At 41.5% G+C, this 17,872-nt stretch overlaps 2 protein-coding genes across 4 annotated transcripts; both read left to right on the top strand.

The window, feature by feature from the left end:
* Positions 1 to 3,575: 3,575 nt before the first annotated feature.
* On the top strand, positions 3,576 to 14,156 carry LOC134679537 (trypsin CFT-1-like). 3 transcript variants are annotated; one of them, XM_063538498.1, is made up of 4 exons: positions 3,576 to 3,689; positions 4,657 to 4,825; positions 5,287 to 5,542; positions 5,961 to 6,329. In XM_063538498.1, exons 1-4 carry the CDS (start codon positions 3,647 to 3,649, stop codon positions 6,288 to 6,290), a joined length of 798 nt encoding a protein of 265 aa, XP_063394568.1. In that variant the 5' UTR covers positions 3,576 to 3,646; the 3' UTR covers positions 6,291 to 6,329. The 3 variants fall into 3 exon arrangements, with proteins under 3 accessions (XP_063394568.1, XP_063394580.1, XP_063394574.1); XM_063538510.1 differs by lacking the exons at positions 4,657 to 4,825; positions 5,287 to 5,542; positions 5,961 to 6,329 and adding exons at positions 12,479 to 12,647; positions 13,114 to 13,369; positions 13,788 to 14,156 and having other exon boundaries at positions 3,642 to 3,689; XM_063538504.1 differs by lacking the exons at positions 3,576 to 3,689; positions 4,657 to 4,825; positions 5,287 to 5,542; positions 5,961 to 6,329 and adding exons at positions 9,524 to 9,581; positions 12,479 to 12,647; positions 13,114 to 13,369; positions 13,788 to 14,156.
* Positions 14,157 to 15,107: 951 nt separating this feature from the next.
* Positions 15,108 to 17,637, top strand: LOC134671542 (uncharacterized). Its single transcript, XM_063529405.1, has 2 exons — positions 15,108 to 15,116; positions 16,429 to 17,637. Exons 1-2 carry the CDS (start codon positions 15,108 to 15,110, stop codon positions 17,635 to 17,637), a joined length of 1,218 nt encoding a protein of 405 aa, XP_063385475.1.
* Positions 17,638 to 17,872: the final 235 nt, after the last annotated feature.

Here is a 17,872-nt window from a genome sequence, read left to right on the forward strand (position 1 = left end):
CCATGCAACTAAACCACTTCGTGTTTGGGCTCGTTTGATTCGTCTCAACAAGATCTTTGACACAAGATAGTACTCAGGGTCTGATGATGGAGCCGGAAGGTGGTCACCGGTACCAATCAACCATGCAACTAAACCACTTCGTGTTTGGGCTCGTTTGATTCGTCTCAACAAGATCTTTGACACAAGATAGTACTCAGGGTCTGATGATGGAGCCGGAAGGTGGTCACCGGTACCAATCAACCATGCAACTAAACCACTTCGTGTTTGGGCTCGTTTAATTCGTCTCAACAAGATCTTTGACACAAGATAGTACTCAGGGTCTGATGATGGAGCCGGAAGGTGGTCACCGGTACCAATCAACCATGCAACTAAACCTCTTCGTGTTTAGGCTCGTTTTATTCGTCTCAACAAGATAGTACTCAGGGTCTAATGATGGAGCCGGAAGGTGGTCACCGGTACCAATCAACCGTGCAACGAAACCCCTTCGTGTTTAGGCTCGTTTTATTCGTCTCAACAAGATCTTTGACACAAGATAGTACTCAGGGTCTGATGATGGAGCCGGAAGGTGGTCACCGGTACCAATCAACCATGCAACTAAACCACTTCGTGTTTGGGCTCGTTTGATTAGTCTCAACAAGATCTTTGACACTGAAGATACACAAGGTTTGATTATGGAGCTGAAAGGTGGCCACGGGTACCAGTCTATCATGTAACAGTATCATGAGGACAGAAGACGATTGAGGATTGACCGATCAATTCGAATTAACGATTAGTAATCGTCAATCTTCAATCAGTAGATTTAGAATTAGTTTCGTCAATCGTCAATTCGAATTGATCGGTCAATTCACAATCGTCAATTCGAATTGATTTTTTGCCAACACTGCTATCATGTAACTGAACCACTTCATGTTTGGGCTCGTTTGATTCGTCTCAACAAGACCTTGGACACAAGTTAGTACTTAGGGTCTGATGATGGAGCTGGACTGTGGCCACGGGTCCCAGTCTACCATGTAACTGAACCACTTCGTGTTTGGGCTCGTTTGATTCGTCGCAACAAGATCTTTGACACAAGATACTACTCAGGGTCTGATGATGGAGCTCGAAGGTGGCGACGGGTACCAGTCTATCACATAACTGAACCACTTCGTGTTTGGTTTATCACCTAGTGTCAAAGATCTTGTTGAGACGAATCAAACGAGCCTAAACACGAAGTCGTTTATTTGCATGGTTGATTGGTACCGGTGACCACCTTCCAGCTCCATCATCAGACTCTGAGTATCACCTAGTGTCAAAGATCTTGTTGAGACTAGTCAAACGAGCCTAAACATGAAGTGGTTTAGTTGCATGGTTGATTGGTACCGGTAGCCAACTTCCAGCTCCATCATCAGACTCTGAGTACTGTCTTGTGTCAAAGATCTTGTTGAGACGAATCAAACGAGCCCAAACACGAAATTGTTTAGTTACATGAGAGACTGGTACCCGTGGCCACCTTCCAGCTCCATCAGCAGACCCTGTGTATCTTCAATGTTAAAGATCTTGTTGAGATGAATCAAACGAGCCCAAACACGAAGTGGTTTAGTTACATGATAGACTGGTACCCGTGGCCACCTTCCAGCTCCATCATCAGACCTTGTGTATCTTCAGTTTCTTGTAACTTGTTTCTTGTAAATAAGCGAGTACCTATAATTTCTTTCGAGTTACATACGTTCATAAGTACGAGTATGGGGCTATTCATAAATTACGTCGTTTCAAATGGGAGGAGGGGGGGAGGGGGGTCTGGACATCGGATGATGGTAGCATGACGTAGGAGGAAACAGAGTCATCCGAAGCATGATTGTTGGATGATTTGAGGGATGGGGGGTCAAAAATAGATGACGTAATTTATGAACAGCCCCTATGTACATTTGCACTGCATTTAGTATTTTCGTACTTACCAAATAACAGTTTTAGGACTTTATAAGTTAAGTCCAGTTAGTGTTGTTATGGTTGATTTCAATATGCTTCGCGAAGGATCAAGAATGTTTAATCCATCATTGTAGTGCGAGTGTGGTAGAAGGGATCGGAATACTGAGCTCGCACGGCCTGCCGCAGCGCGTAAAATACCTAAACTCGCTCAACCCCGAAATGTAATAGCACTCTTAAGACTGTTGCTGTTTATACAGGCAGGTACAGTCACGAAATTTGAAGCTTTGTCGTTTTTGAACCTTAAATAGTCTTAGGCCCACTTGCACCATTCCACTAACCCGGGGTTAACCGGTTAAACCAGGAATTGCCATGGTTAGCCATACAATTTGACACTAGGTTAATAGTTTAACCGCTTAACCCCGGATTAGTGGAATGGTGCAAGTGGGCCTTAATCGAATTTAAACATTTTAAACTGTTGTGAGACATACGAACATTGAATAATTTTACGGTTTATCTTAATAGTCTTAATTCAATACTTCAAATTCCGTGACTGTACCAATTTCATACCTATGTACCAATTAGTATATAATATGTAGGTAATACTTTACCACTTTAAGAACTTTGTTGATCTAGGTAACTTTGGTCTAGTAGGTACTTCTCAAGTCTTTAAAAAGTACTTAACTAATGAATGAATGAAAAAGCGGCCAAGTGCGAGTCGGACTCGCCCATGAAGGGTTCCGTAACAGCAAGTAACATAATAAAATTGGGGTTTACGGTTTATGACGTATTAAAAAAAAACTACTTACCAAATCTTGTTCAAACCAATTTTCGGTGGAAGTTTGCATGGTAATGTACATCATATATTTTTTTTAGGTTTATCATTCTCTTATTTTAGAAGTTACAGGGGGGGGGACACACATTTTACCACTTTGGAAGTGTCTCTCGCGCAAACTATTCAGTTTAGGAGAAAATGATATTAGAAACCTCAATATCATTTTTGAAGACCTATCCATAGATACCCCACACGTATGGGTTTGGTGAAAAAAAATTTTTAGGGTTTCAGTTCTATGTATGGGGAACCCTAAAAATTTATTGTTTTTTTTCTATTTTTGTATGAAAATCTTAATGCGGTTCACAGAATACATCTACTCACCAAGTTTCAACAGTATAGTGCTTATACTTTCGGAAAAAAGTGGCTGTGACATACGGACGGACAGACAGACAGACAGACAGACAGACAGACAGACAGACAGACAGACAGACATGACGAATCTATAAGGGTTCCGTTTTTTTGCCATTTGGCTACGGAACCCTAAAAATAACACTATTAATTATTGTATAAATGTTCCACGCCTATTCCACGACGCTCAGCACTTTTTTTTATTCTGCGTAGCCATACTTTTGACCGAATGACCCGGTCGGTTTGCTTATTTTCAATCTGTTTTAAACACTTAAAATTAAAACCAGAATAAAAATAAAATTAGAAAACAATAGTGGCATGAACGTCTTGTGGACAGACTTGTGGCAAAATAAGGTTCTTATCTTCTAATACGTCTTATAATGATGTAATGCTAAACAATCAAAGCAAAGAGGTACCTACTTAATTGACTTGACTATCAATCAACCTGATTATCCTTCGAAGATTAGACAAAAATATCGGTTTATCGATACTAGAGCGGGCCTATATAAATGCCCATTAATCTGCATATGACCGCAAATCGTCAGGTATTCCACCAGAACCATGCGGGCTTTGATTCTTCTCGCCCTTTTGGGCTTCGCTGCCGGTAAGATTATATTTATTTTTATTTAAGTCGTTTTTTGTTCGCCTACTGTATCTTAAACTCTGGATGCTTATGCAGATTTTTATGAATGAGTAATAGTTATTTGTTTTACAAGAGGGCAATGTTGTTGTTTAACTGCTCCTGCTAATATTGATACCCGAGCAAGCGAAAGAGTCCAAAATTGAACCACGAGCGTAGCGAGTGGTGCGAAAAATGGAATCTTGAACGTTGCGAGGGTTTCGAAGCACGAGGATTAAACAAAATTTGCCCCCGAGTGAACACAAAATTTTTCACCACACCAACCCTAAGCAAATATTAAATCTTATATAATCAAACAAAATCAGACCAAATCAAATCCAAATGAATGTTATTAAATATTTTTCATCCAAAATCACCATTTAAAAGTCAATTCTAACAGCAAACATAAGAAAACAACTCAAAATTTGCATTTGATTACTTTGCCTCACATGTGAATAAAATGCAACTTTCCTATCAGTTTTTGAAGTGCAAAATAAGCCTTTCCGAGCTGGTGTGGTGAAAAAATATATAACAGTGCCATCAAGTGGGTTAAAAGGCTAGTCCATCAGCTAGTAGTAGCTAGCTAATTTTTCGCACAATAGCCTTCGATCCTCTGGGTTAGAAAATTGTGAAATCCTTGCGTCAAAAAAAATAATGATCGTGTTTTTTCTAAACTATCGGTGTGGGGTCAGAACAATTTAATAAAATTCAGGATGGTTATTTCGTCAACCGCCATAAATATTATACAGTGTTTTATTTTAATTTGGTCAGTAACAGTTGGTAGATAATAGGTACCTACTAAACAAAATAATTTTAGGAGACATTCCTTAACTCTTCAACTGGGACACAAAAATATGCACCTAAGTATACACTGTATACATCATAAATAGTGTGTGTTAGCCGTCATAATTAAGTACTAATGTGCGTATAAATTATAAATATATGTTTTCAGCCGTCCCTAGGAACCCACAACGCATTGTGGGGGGCACTCCCACCACCGTGGAGGAATACCCATACATGAGCAACATGCAATACGGGTGGTGGGGCATCTGGTGGAGCCAGGCTTGCGGTGGCTCCCTCATCAACACACAGTCCGTCCTCTCGGCAGCGCATTGCTACTAGTAAGTAATCTAACCAACTTCATGTTGTGAGCAGCCTGAGAAGAGGACGTAATTCTTAAAAAAACAAAAGGGAGGATAACAGTCGTTTGGAACAATAATAGTAGTAGTCATCTCTCTTTATCACTATTAGCATGCGATGGAGACAGTTTCGTTCGCTACAGAGCGTAAACGATTGTCACGTTGGCCTAGCCAATCTAAAATAATATCCCGAGTATAAAAGTAAGTTGCGATCAGCAGGCGTGCGGCTAAAAACCTACCATCACGCTCGGCGAGTGTTGCACCATTTAGGGTCCTAGCTAAATTGGTTGCAATACTTATGCTATAGAATTTCCAATTTGGCAAGAACCCTTAATGGCATAACAATCACGTGTGGTGACTGTAGGTATTCACGCGAGTGCATGAACGTTCAATCGCTGTTCACCTTGCTTCTGTGTGGTAATACAATCATTTTTATTGTGTAGCGGCGACCGTGCTGCCGATTGGCGAGTTCGCCTCGGCACGTCGCAGGCGTCGAGCGGCGGCACCGAGCACCAAGTGTCCCAGCTGATCGTTCACGCCGGGTACAGTGACAGAACCCTCGACAACGACATTGCTATCGTCCGCCTCGCCACCGCCGCCGTATACAGCAACAGCGTGGCTCCCGTCAGCATCGCTGGTGCCAACTACAACCTCGCTGATGGCACTGTAGTTTACACCATCGGATGGGGCACTCTCACCGTAAGTTAATATATTATCTTGGATTTTTTTTTTGTTCTTCGTGTGCAAAGCGTCAACTTTCGGCACACTGCGCTAAACGAAGTTGCCGCTTTTCGGCTCCGTCAAACCGTAAAATAGTATAAGTACTCTGGTGAAAAGCTTATTTTCAGCCTCGGACTATTGGCGCTCTCACTGCGTTTTCGGACGCCAAATTTTTTAAATATCTCCAAAAACTAAACAGACAAAAATAACTATTTCATTAAAGAATCTGGTCACAAAATTTCACGAGCATCGGTTGAAAATTGCGACCTGCAGAGGTGAACATCCGGGCATACGAAAGCAATTCGCCAGAGTTAAAACCGAGACTTTCGCTAGCCCTTCGGCCAATAAGTTTAATTCCATTTCCACTTTATTTGATTAATCTGTTAACTTCTCGCAGAGCGGCGGCAGCGCCCCTGAGCAGCTCCAGCACGTTGACATCAACATCATCAACATGGACTTCTGCAAAGAAAGATACGCGTACCTGAAGAGTCTGCCCGGTTTCTCAAGCTGGCCCGATGTGACTGACAACATGCTGTGCGCCGGTATCCAGCACGTCGGCGGCAAGGACGCCTGCCAGGGCGACTCCGGCGGTCCTCTCGTCCACAGGAGCGCCACCGACGTCCTCATCGGCGCCGTGTCCTGGGGCTACGGGTGCGCCCACGCTGACTACCCCGGTGTCAACGCTCGCGTCAGCAGATACACCGACTGGATCGTCGCCAACGCTTAAAAACTTAATACGTATAATAAACCCTAGCATATAATGAAATGTAGTTTTATTTTTAAGTACCTCCCTACGTATAAAGCGGGTCAAACACATCACTGTGTTACGTTCTTTCCTGTAGACATACACAAGAGTTAAGGGCTGTAAAGGTCAATTTTCTTATTTAACCCTTATCCACGTAAAAAGTCCTCCTTTTATTTACAGAACTATGATAAAATCATTACTAGAGATGCACCGGATATCCGGTTACTATCCGGTATCCGGCCTATCCGGCCACTATTTTACTATCCGGCCGGATACCGGATAGTGACCTTCTATCCGGCCGGATACCGGATAGTAACATTGCTTGATTTCGGAGTAAACAAATTGAATTTAAGAAACAGACACGGTCATAATCGTACTTGTTTATTATTTTAAAACAATTTAATCATTCCACTGAATTGCACGCGCACTCATTTCGAACCTAGAAATGAGTCCGCGCGAACGTTTACTAGGAAACAGGTCAAACCTGCAGAATGCGCACCTGAAAAACCGAAATGTAGGTATAGATCCGCCGGCCGAATATCCGGCGGCCGGATACCGGATATTCGGCCAGTGTCCAGGCCGGATATCCGGTATCCGGTATCCGGCCAAACAACTATCCGTTGCATCTCTAATCATTACTTACATGCCCACAAGCTGTTAACTATTGCCCACAGGAGAGAAAACTAGCGTGTTCGCGCGAACTGTACATTTTTGTAGAACATATGTAAGAACGAGCCTTATCTGCCAATTAGACGGCTGTTTATCTAATTGAAATAAGACATGGCAGACCGACGGATAGTTACACGAGAGATAGAGTAGGTACGGTATGGTACGGTACCTACTCTAATAATGAGAAACATCACTTGGAAAATGGATATGGATACCGAAAAGTGCAGGAAAAAGTATTTCCTTTCTATAGAAAGTATCACATGATCACCGAGGCTGGGAAGTACCTACATATCTTTGTAGGTATAGGCTCGGCTCAGCATTGCTCCGAGCAATTATTAGGGTTGGCACCACTTGACTTCCTTTTGCGTGCAGGACCACAGATAAGATAATCACTTGAATTTTGACAACCCTAAATAGCCGAAAGGGATAGTGCCATATATTAGATAGGGATAGCATGATTCGACCCCGAACCGCTGTCAAACTTCGATTTTGTAGGAAGTGTCCTTTCTGTACGTTAGTACTATTATTTGTTCTGTGGTATGGGGTAGAAAGTGTCAGAGGCCTCGACTCTGACCCGGACCATTCTAGCATGAAATATCATTTAATAAATATTAGGGATAATAAAGGATAAGATAACAATAACTTGGCTACCGCGCCTACCTTAAGAGTCACGCGAACCCGCGCCCAAAGTTTTCGCTGCTAAAAATCATTAACGTATAATCTGGGCAATAAGAATGGGGACAGTACAGCGGTGTGACACCGCTACAACATGATTGGTTGATGAGTTCGCATCAAGCGCGCGATTGGTCGCAACTAGTTGCGTTTGACTGCACGATTGGCTCGAATTCGTGTGTGAAACCGCTGAACTAAGGTATGTTGGGGTAATACCGGACGGATTTGGGACTCATTGGGAGACCTCGCGAAATATGTTTTTTCTCGATCTCAGTACGTGTCAGCTTCTAGAAATATGGTGCAAATCGTTAAATAATAACCGAAGTTTAAGCCTGAATATTGGCAACCTTCAATGTTCAACGGTTTCAGTTTTATACGAGGGTAAAGATGAATTTGTCATCCCGAAAGAACATCGGATGGCGAAAAAAAACCGGTTCTAATGCTTGGATAATAAGGTATCTAAAAGAGTATATCCGATGTTAACCTCCTCCAACGTATATGAATTTCAGCCACGAATAACCTGGAAACTTAAAAGTTCTCATCAAATGTTTAAAACTTTCTATTTTTGCTTCCGATCTTAACCCGTGTACGAAAATTTGGTAAATCTGTGGCTTTCAAAGTGTGATATGTCAATAGAAACAATTTCCTATGTAATACATTAATACCTATATATATATAGCTACGTACACTGCTAAAATCTATTCCTTTTGAATTACCGTCCTCGAATAAAAATTAAAGACCGAAATAATTACGATGAAAACAGATTTATTGCAGTCATAAAAATCAAAGTTTGACAATCACTGCTGAATTTTAAATGGGTAAAGGTCGGATTGTTGCTATCCGATCTTTACCTGCAAGGGTAAAGATCGGAAATCGGTCTACAGCAGTCCTAGTTCTGTTTTGATTGGATTGATTTAAAGATAAACCTTCTAAACGAAATTTGACATCCACTGAATCACAAAAACAACCACAGTTTTATCAAAATACACGACATAAATTACAGGGCGAAGATCGGATGGCCAGAAAAATTACCAAAATTACCTTGCTCTCTTTAAAGGCGCATAGTACCCATCCGACATCACTGAGCGGCGGAGGGACACTGGTGTCCGAAGCGCAATGAAATAGCGTCTTGCACATTGTTGTCAAAATTAAGAAATAAAGCCTATTTTGGCGAAAATGAATTTCCTACGGTCTTCACCCGCAACCGATATTATCCCAACATACCTTAGTACCTACAATTTTTAATGCCCGTAAAGGCCAGTCCTGAGTAAACGTCAATAGGTACTAAAAATAGTAACTAACTAATAATTTATTTGTATTACAATATTTACAATTTCTAGCAACAAAGTACTAGTTACAGCCAACTGTAAAAATATGTGTTTAGACAACTTACTCAAAAATATGTCCCATAGTTCTTAATTTACTGACATAAGCGTGTTACTTAAGTATATGTTTTTACTACATATCTATTTGCGAGTTCCTGTAATTGGCTCTATATATCTATTTATGATTCCATTGTCATTTAGTTAGCTGTTGGATCTCCTTATGTAAATAAATAAATAAATAAGAGTTATGGGACATATTTTTGAGATGATTTGTACACCCATATTTTTACAGTTGACTGTACAACACATATTATTTGAATATTCATGTCTCTTGGTATTTCAGAACGTCATTTTAAAATCATACCGTAATTTCGATTGCATGGCGGTGGCAGGTTCGTATGACTCTTACTTGTAAACACCAGTAAGTATATCTTAAGCACTGTAATTAACATCTATAAATGTTTAAGCTGATTATGATTAGTATTTGATAAGAGGCGCATTCGAGTATATAAATAGAAATTACTTTTCACCTCATGCCAATAGCAGGTATCCAACTATAGAGCCATGCGTGTTTTGGTCCTCTTCGCCCTTTTGGGCCTGGCCGCAGGTAAGCTGTCGGATTTATAAGACCTATTTAATTTGTCCATCTGTCCAATTTAGGTAGGTACCTACCTATTTAGAACCATTTTATTTCGTTACCTCACTTTAATACCATTATCTAACCAACAGACATCGTAAATTTTATAGCATTTTTGGTATTGATAAATCCAACTGAAATGGTAAATTAAGGTTAATATTAACGCTAATTAATCATTAGGGTTGAAATTGTTTATACCAATTCCGAAAATTGGCTCTCCGCTGCACCGAGAATGCTATAAAATTTACGATGTCTGGCTATCCAGCTATAAAATATCCAGTCAGTACCTAATCGGCTAACCGGTAACCAAATATATGAAAGGTGTATTTTTTTTAACTAGTTTTTAACTAACTTTCGAATAGATTATGTCAGCACTTACCAAACTATGGGTATGGGTCGCGAGCGAATATTGAGTACCTAGGCCCTGAAAAGTGAAACTACTAGGGCAGCGGTTCTCAAACTTTTTTGGTGACGGAACCCTTTCGGCAAGCGAAATATTTGACGGAACCCCAAATTAAAAATTTTCGTTCATCACTGTGGACCAGATATACCTATAGAATAGCTGGTTTTTTTATTATTATTACAAGTATATTTTCGTGGAACCCTAGGGTTCCGCGGAACACACTTTGAGAATGGCTGTACTAGGGCATCTGAGCGATTACAAATAATATTTTATGCCCCCTTTTTAAGACGGCCAAGAGGTGGGTGGATCCTGGATTTGGCAGTTTTTGTTAGGTGGGAATGGGAGTTTTTAAAAGTTAGGTAAAGTACGGTCAGCCAAGAAAGTGGTCCACCACTTTTCGACTCCATCATCTGAGTGTACAGTCATCAAATGGACAATGACAGCCAAAGTGGTCAAACATATCGGAGCACATCCTTATTTCTATGGTGTCAAAGTTGTGTTACGAGTTTTGGTCACTTTGGTCATCACTACTTATTTGATGCTGACTGTACTATTTTGAATAAAAAAAATAAAATAAAAATAAATAAAGCGTTTATTCACAAGCTTACTTACATTTAGATACAATACATTCTTCTGCCAAACCACATAGCGGTTTGTTGGCAGACGAGGCTCCTATTATAATTAGCTTAGTATGCAAGTACTAGGTGCTTATTTATATGTAACTTAAACTTATCTACTTAACCCTTTACCGCATTTAATGGTTTATCTACTCGTATTTTAAAATCTGTACCTTTATTTTTTGCCCCAAACGGTAATGAAAATTATAAAAGAGGAGGATATTTCCTATAAAACATTCCATACTTGCAGAACTGTGTCTCCATTATTTATACTTTTTAACCGACTTCCAAATCTCAAAGAAGGAGGTTATCAATTCGGTTGTATGTTTTTTTATTTTTTTATGTTTATTACTCCATATCTCCGTCATTACTGGGCCGATTTTGAAAATTCTTTTTTTGATTGTATGTTTATGCATACAGATTGGTCCCGTTTTTGTCAAAACACAGTTCTGATGATGGAGTCCATGAGGAATCGAGGGAACTCCTCAAATCTTAAAGGCATACATATAGTGATTTTTAGGTTTCTATCAACAACTCAATCATATATATATATATATATATATATATATACATCCAAAAAAGTGACATTTGGTGAAGTGGAACTGCTGATGATGATCAGAACGAAACTCTTCAACGACGCATAGGTCACGTTTGGCGATTTGTCCTCTTCGTTATGTTTGTTACGCAAATTAAGTTTTTAAGCCACATTTTTGTCAAGCTCGAGTTCTGATGATGTGATCCATGAGGAATCGAGGGAACTCCTCAAATCTTAAAGGCACACGTGTAGAGATTTTTGTATTTACATCAGAAAATCAAGCATTTTCATTAAAATCTGTCACATTTGATGAAGTGGTACTGCTGATGATGATCAGAACAAAACTCTTCAACGACGCATAGTTCACGATTGGCGATTTTTCCTATTCGTTATGTTTGTTAAGCAAGTAACTTTTAAAGCCACATTTTTGTCACGCTCGAGTTCTGATGATGGGAATCATAAGGAATCGAGAGAACTCCTCAAATATTAAAGGCTTCGTATAGATTTTTTTGTATTTTCATCACAAAATCAAGCATTTCCATCAAAAAGAACGGAACTCTTCAACGACGCATAGTACACGTTTGGTCTCTGACCCAGACCAGGTGGACTCGGACCCAGAACCGGACTCATACCCGGATCCGGTTCGGACCCGAACCCGAACCTGGACTCGGTCCCGGATTCGGGCCCGGACTCGGACCCGGACTAGGATCCGGACTCAGACTCGGACACGGAATCGGACCCGGACTCGGACCCGGATAATAAACCACTATGATTACCTACCATAAAATATGTAGGTATAAAGTATGATGATGCCAATCTTACTATAGCCCCTCCCGCTCAAACCCTTAGAACACTTAGAACTGCGAGCCTTACAGAAACGAAATGCTAGTAGAAAAGTGGGTGGTTTTACCTCCTTTTCTACCAGTGAATCGAAATTCGGAATCACTAAACGTGTACTATGCGTCGTTGAAGGGTTCTGTTCTGGTCATCATCAGCAGTTCCACTTGATCAAATGCGACAGTTAATGAAAATGCTTGAGTTTCTGATGTAAATACAAAAATCTCTATACGCATGCCTTTGATATTTGAGGAATTCCCTCGATTCCTTATGGATCCCATCATCAGAACTCGAGCTTGACAAAAATGTGGCTTAAAAACTTAACTTGCGTAACAAACATAACGAAGAGGAAAAATCGCCAAACGTGAACTATGCATCGTTGAAGAGTTCTGTTCTAAACAATACATTTGTGTCAGCCGTCATAATTAAGTATGTAGGTAAGTATACATTATAAATTTAATAATTATGTTTTCAGCCGTCCCTAGGAACCCACAACGCATTGTGGGGGGCACTCCCACCACCGTGGAGGAATACCCGTACATGAGCAACATGCAATACGGGTGGTGGGGCATCTGGTGGAGCCAGGCTTGCGGTGGCTCCCTCATCAACACACAGTCCGTCCTCTCGGCGGCGCATTGCTACTAGTAAGTAATCTAACCAACTTCATGTTTTGAACACCCTGAGAAGAGGGCGTAATTCTTAAAAAACAAAAGGCAGGATAACAGTCGTTTGGAACAATAATAGTAGTAGTCATCTCTCTTTATCACTATTAGCATGCGATGGAGACAGTTTCGTTCGCTACAGAGCGTAAACGATTGTCACGTTGGCTAGGCATCTAAAATAATATCCCGAGTATAAAAGTAAGTTGCGATCAGCGGGCGTGCGGCTAAAAACCTACCATCACGCTCGGCGAGTGTTGCACCATTTAGGGTCCTAGTTAAATTGGTTGCAATACTTATGCTATAAGTAGAATTTCCAATTTGGCAAGAACCCTTAATGGCATAACAATCACGTGTGTTGACTGTAGGTACATATTCACGCGAGTGCATGAACGTTCAATCGCTGTTCACCTTGCTTCTGTGTGGTAATACCATCATTTTTATTGTGTAGCGGCGACCGTGCTGCCGATTGGCGAGTTCGCCTCAGCACGTCGCAGGCGTCGAGCGGCGGCATCGAGCACGAAGTGTCCCAGCTGATCGTGCACGCCGGGTACAGTGACAGAACCCTCGACAACGACATTGCTATCGTCCGCCTCGCCACCGCCGCCGTATACAGCAACAGCGTGGCTCCCGTCAGCATCGCTGGTGCCAACTACAACCTCGCTGATGGCACTGTAGTTTACACCATCGGATGGGGCACTCTCACCGTAAGTTAATATATTATCTTGCATTTTTTTTGTTCTCCGTGCGCAAAGCGTCAACTTCCGGCACGCTGCGCTAAACGAAGTTGCCGCTTTTCGGCTCCGTGAAACCGAAAAATAGTATAGAGGTACTCGGGTGAAAGGCTTAATTTCAGCCTCGGACTATTGGCGCTCTCACTGCGTTTTCGAACGCCAAATTTTTTAAATATTTCCAAAAACTAAACAGACAAAAACTATTTCATTAACGAATCTGATGGTCATAAAATTTCACGAGAATCGGTTGGGAATTACGACCTGTAGACGTGAACATCCGGGCATACGAAAGCAATTCGCCAGAGTTAAAACGGAAACCTTCGCTAGCCCTTCGGTCAATAAGTTTAATTCCATTTCCACTTTATTTGATTAATCTGTTAACTTCTCGCAGAGCGGCGGCAGCGCCCCTGAGCAGCTCCAGCACGTTGACATCAACATCATCAACATGGACTTCTGCAAAGAAAGATACGCGTACCTGAAGAGTCTGCCCGGTTTCTCAAGCTGGCCCGATGTGACTGACAACATGCTGTGCGCCGGTATCCAGCACGTCGGCGGCAAGGACGCCTGCCAGGGCGACTCCGGCGGTCCTCTCGTCCACAGGAGCACCACCGACGTCCTCATCGGTGCCGTGTCCTGGGGCTACGGGTGCGCCCACGCTGACTACCCCGGTGTCAACGCTCGCGTCAGCAGATACACCGACTGGATCGTCGCCAACGCTTAAAAACTTAATACGTATAATAAACCCTAGCATATAATGAAATGTAGTTTTATTTTTAAGTACCTCCCTACGTATAAAGCGGGTCAAACACATCACTGTGTTACGTTCTTTCCTGTAGACATACACAAGAGTTAAGGGCTGTAAAGGTCAATTTTCTTATTTAACCCTTATCCATGTAAAAAGGACCTCCTTTTATTTACAGAACTATGATAAAATCATTACTTACATGCCCACAAGCTGTTAACTATTGCCCACAGGAGAGAAAACTAGCGTGTTCGCGCGAACTGTACATTTTTGTAGAACATATGTAAGAACGAGCCATCCGCCTTATCTGCCAATTAGACGGCTGTTTATCTAATTGAAATAAGACATGGTAGACCGACGGATAGTTACACGAGAGATAGAGTAGGTACGGTATGGTACGGTACCTACTCTAATAATGAGAAACATCACTTGGAAAATGGATATGGATACCGAAAAGTGCAGGAAAAAGTATTTCCTTTCTATAGAAAGTATCACATGATCACCGAGGCTGGGAAGTACCTACATATCTTTGTAGGTATAGGCTCGGCTCAGCATTGCTCCGAGCAATTATTAGGGTTGGCACCACTTGACTTCCTTTTGCGTGCAGGACCACAGATAAGATAATCACTTGAATTTTGACAACCCTAAATAGCCGAAAGAGATAGTGCCATATATTAGATAGGGATAGCATGATTCGACCCCGAACCGCTATCAAACTTCGATTTTGTAGGAAGTGTCCTTTCTGTACGTTAGTACTATTATTTGTTCTGTGGTATGGGGTAGAAAGTGTCAGAGGCCTCGACTCTGACCCGGACTATTCTAGCATGAAATATCATTTAATAAATATTAGGGATAATAAAGGATAAGATAACAATAACTTGGCTACCGCGCCTACCTTAAGAGTCACGCGAACCCGCGTCCAAAGTTTTCGCTGCTAAAAATCATTAACGTATAATCTGGGCAATAAGAATGGGGACAGTACAGCGGTGTGACACCGCTACAACATGATTGGTTGATGAGTTCGCATCAAGCGCGCGATTGGTCGCAACTAGTTGCGTTTGACTGCACGATTGGCTCGAATTCGTGTGTGAAACCGCTGAACTAAGGTATGTTGGGGTAATACCGGACGGATTTGGGACTCATTGGGAGACCTCGCGAAATATGTTTTTTCTCGATCTCAGTACGTGTCAGCTTCTAGAAATATGGTGCAAATCGTTAAATAATAACCGAAGTTTAAGCCTGAATATTGGCAACCTTCAATGTTCAACGGTTTCAGTTTTATACGAGGGTAAAGATGAATTTGTCATCCCGAAAGAACATCGGATGGCGAAACCGGTTCTAATGCTTAGATAATAAGGTATCTAAAAGAGTATATCAGATGTTAACCTCCTCCAACGTATATGAATTTCAGCCACGAATAACTTTACTGGAAACTTAAAAGTTCTCATCAAATGTTTAAAACTTTCTATTTTGGCTTCCGATCTTAACCCGTGTACGAAAATTTGGTAAATCTGTGGCTTTCAAAGCGTGATATGTCAATGGAAACAATTTCCTATGTAATACATTAATACATATATATATATATATATATGTATATAGCTACGTACACTGCTAAAATCTATTCCTTTTGAATTACCGTCCTCGAATAAAAATTAAAGAACGAAATAATTACGATAAAAACAGAGTTATTGCAGTCATAAAAAATCAAAGTTTGACAATCACTGCTGAATTTTAAATGGGTAAAGGTCGGATTGTTGCTATCCGATCTTTACCTGCAAGGGTAAAGATCTGAAATCGGTCTACAGCAGTCCTAGTTCTGTTTTGATTGGATTGTTGCCAAGGTTATTAAACCTAGGTATATATGCACTCAGATTTATCCACTGGGGATAAATCAAAGTACAAATTGCATCGGTTGGCGTTCAGTTCATTGGGGACTGATACCTAACTAAATGTCTGATCTATTAAAAAATTAAGCTATTGAATTCATACTTATACATACATAATTACATCAATGCACTCCGATTAGCCGTTGGGGCTAAGTCGACGCATGGTCCGCATGGTATGACGGTTGGCGTACAATTCATTGGGAATTGTTACCTAACTTTAAGAAGGGATAACATGCGTTATCTGGTTCAGTTCAGATGATTAGAATATTAATTAGTAATAATATTTTTGAGTTTTATGAGTAAAAAATAAAGTCATAGATTTTGTAGGTACTTACTTAATTATGTAGTCGCGAAGAGGTTATTAATTTGTTTAACATTTTTAATCGAATAAATGAATATGAAAGCAACCTAAGTATTGCTTTTTGTTCTCAGCATCACCGGTTTTACGACCAGATGATTGGTTTCCGGAATACCCGGATTATGAACTGAACTATGGTCCATACAGTCAGAATGACCAATATAATGGCGCTGAGTATCAGGAAGACCCTATTGAGGCCAATAATAGTCCTATAGACGAACCTCAGAATTCGGTTGAAAATTTGATAAAGCCTACGGAGGCTCAGCAAAGCGCTATACAGACCAACACACAGGCCGTGACAAATACAAGCGACAATGCCGTACCCGGCACCAGCTCCAGCGCCATAGCCGGCACCAGCTCCAGCGCCATAACCGGCCCAAGCGCCATAGCCATACCAGGCACAAGCACGTCCACTGCTGACCAGGCCGATAATAATAAGGTCGCTGACACGATCGATTTGGACGACGATGTATTACAAATTCTGGGAGATGACCCCTCGTCGGCCACAATATATGGCAAAGAGGTACGTGCAGAAATAGCTACCCGCTTCACACATGTAGCCACAGAAGGTATAACTAAAGAAATCCGTAAGGACCTCCTTAGCAAATACCTAATACCTGCTAATTGCGTGAAAATAGGCGCACCAAAGTTAAACCCTGAGATCAAAGCTGCCATTTCAGAAAATTTTGCTAAACGAGACAAAGGCATCGAGTCCAAGCAAAAGGAAATGGCTTGCGCAATATCTTGTCTTAGTGAAATAATTACATCGCAATTAAATTTGAAAGAGAAAAATAACGACCTGTTACAAAAACTTATAGACCTCGGTCGTATTTTGTGCGATTTACAATACGCAGACAGCGTAACCAGACGCAATTTTATACTTTTCTCATTGAAAAAAGATCTCAAAGACCATCTGGCGAATACCAAGATAGACACTTGCCTATTTGGCGAAAACTTGACAGAAACGCTTAAATCAGCGAAAGCCATGATTAAATCCGGCGGAGAGATAAAAGCTCCTGTTCCTAAGCAGCCCGTAGCGCAATACAAGAGGGTGAGATCCAGTGTGTCACGGCCTTTAAACCGCCGAGGCCCAGCGCCGCGCAGGCCGCCGCCGGGCCCGCCGCCGCCGGTTCCGACTCCGAGGGGTCGCGCGCCTGCTCCCCGCGCGCCGCCGCCCCAGCTACCCCCGGCGCCGCCCGCGCGCTACTACAGGCCGTCGTACGCGCACCAGCCCCCGCCGCGCCACTACTACTAGAAACAGTTAAGTACGCTGGCCGTTTATCACTATTTTATAAACAGTGGGCGCTTATTACTAATGACCGCACCATACTTTCATGGATAGAGGGCTATAAAATCAATTTCTCAAGTACTGTTGTTCAACATTCTTTGCCCTCAGTGCCAGAATATTCTGATGTAGAGAAGTCACATTTTGTAGATGCCATTAATAATCTCTTGCAAATAGGTGCTATATCTGAGTGTAATCCTTGTGA

Source organism: Cydia fagiglandana, chromosome 1 (assembly GCF_963556715.1).
Source record: "Cydia fagiglandana chromosome 1, ilCydFagi1.1, whole genome shotgun sequence".
NCBI lineage: Eukaryota > Metazoa > Arthropoda > Insecta > Lepidoptera > Tortricidae > Cydia > Cydia fagiglandana.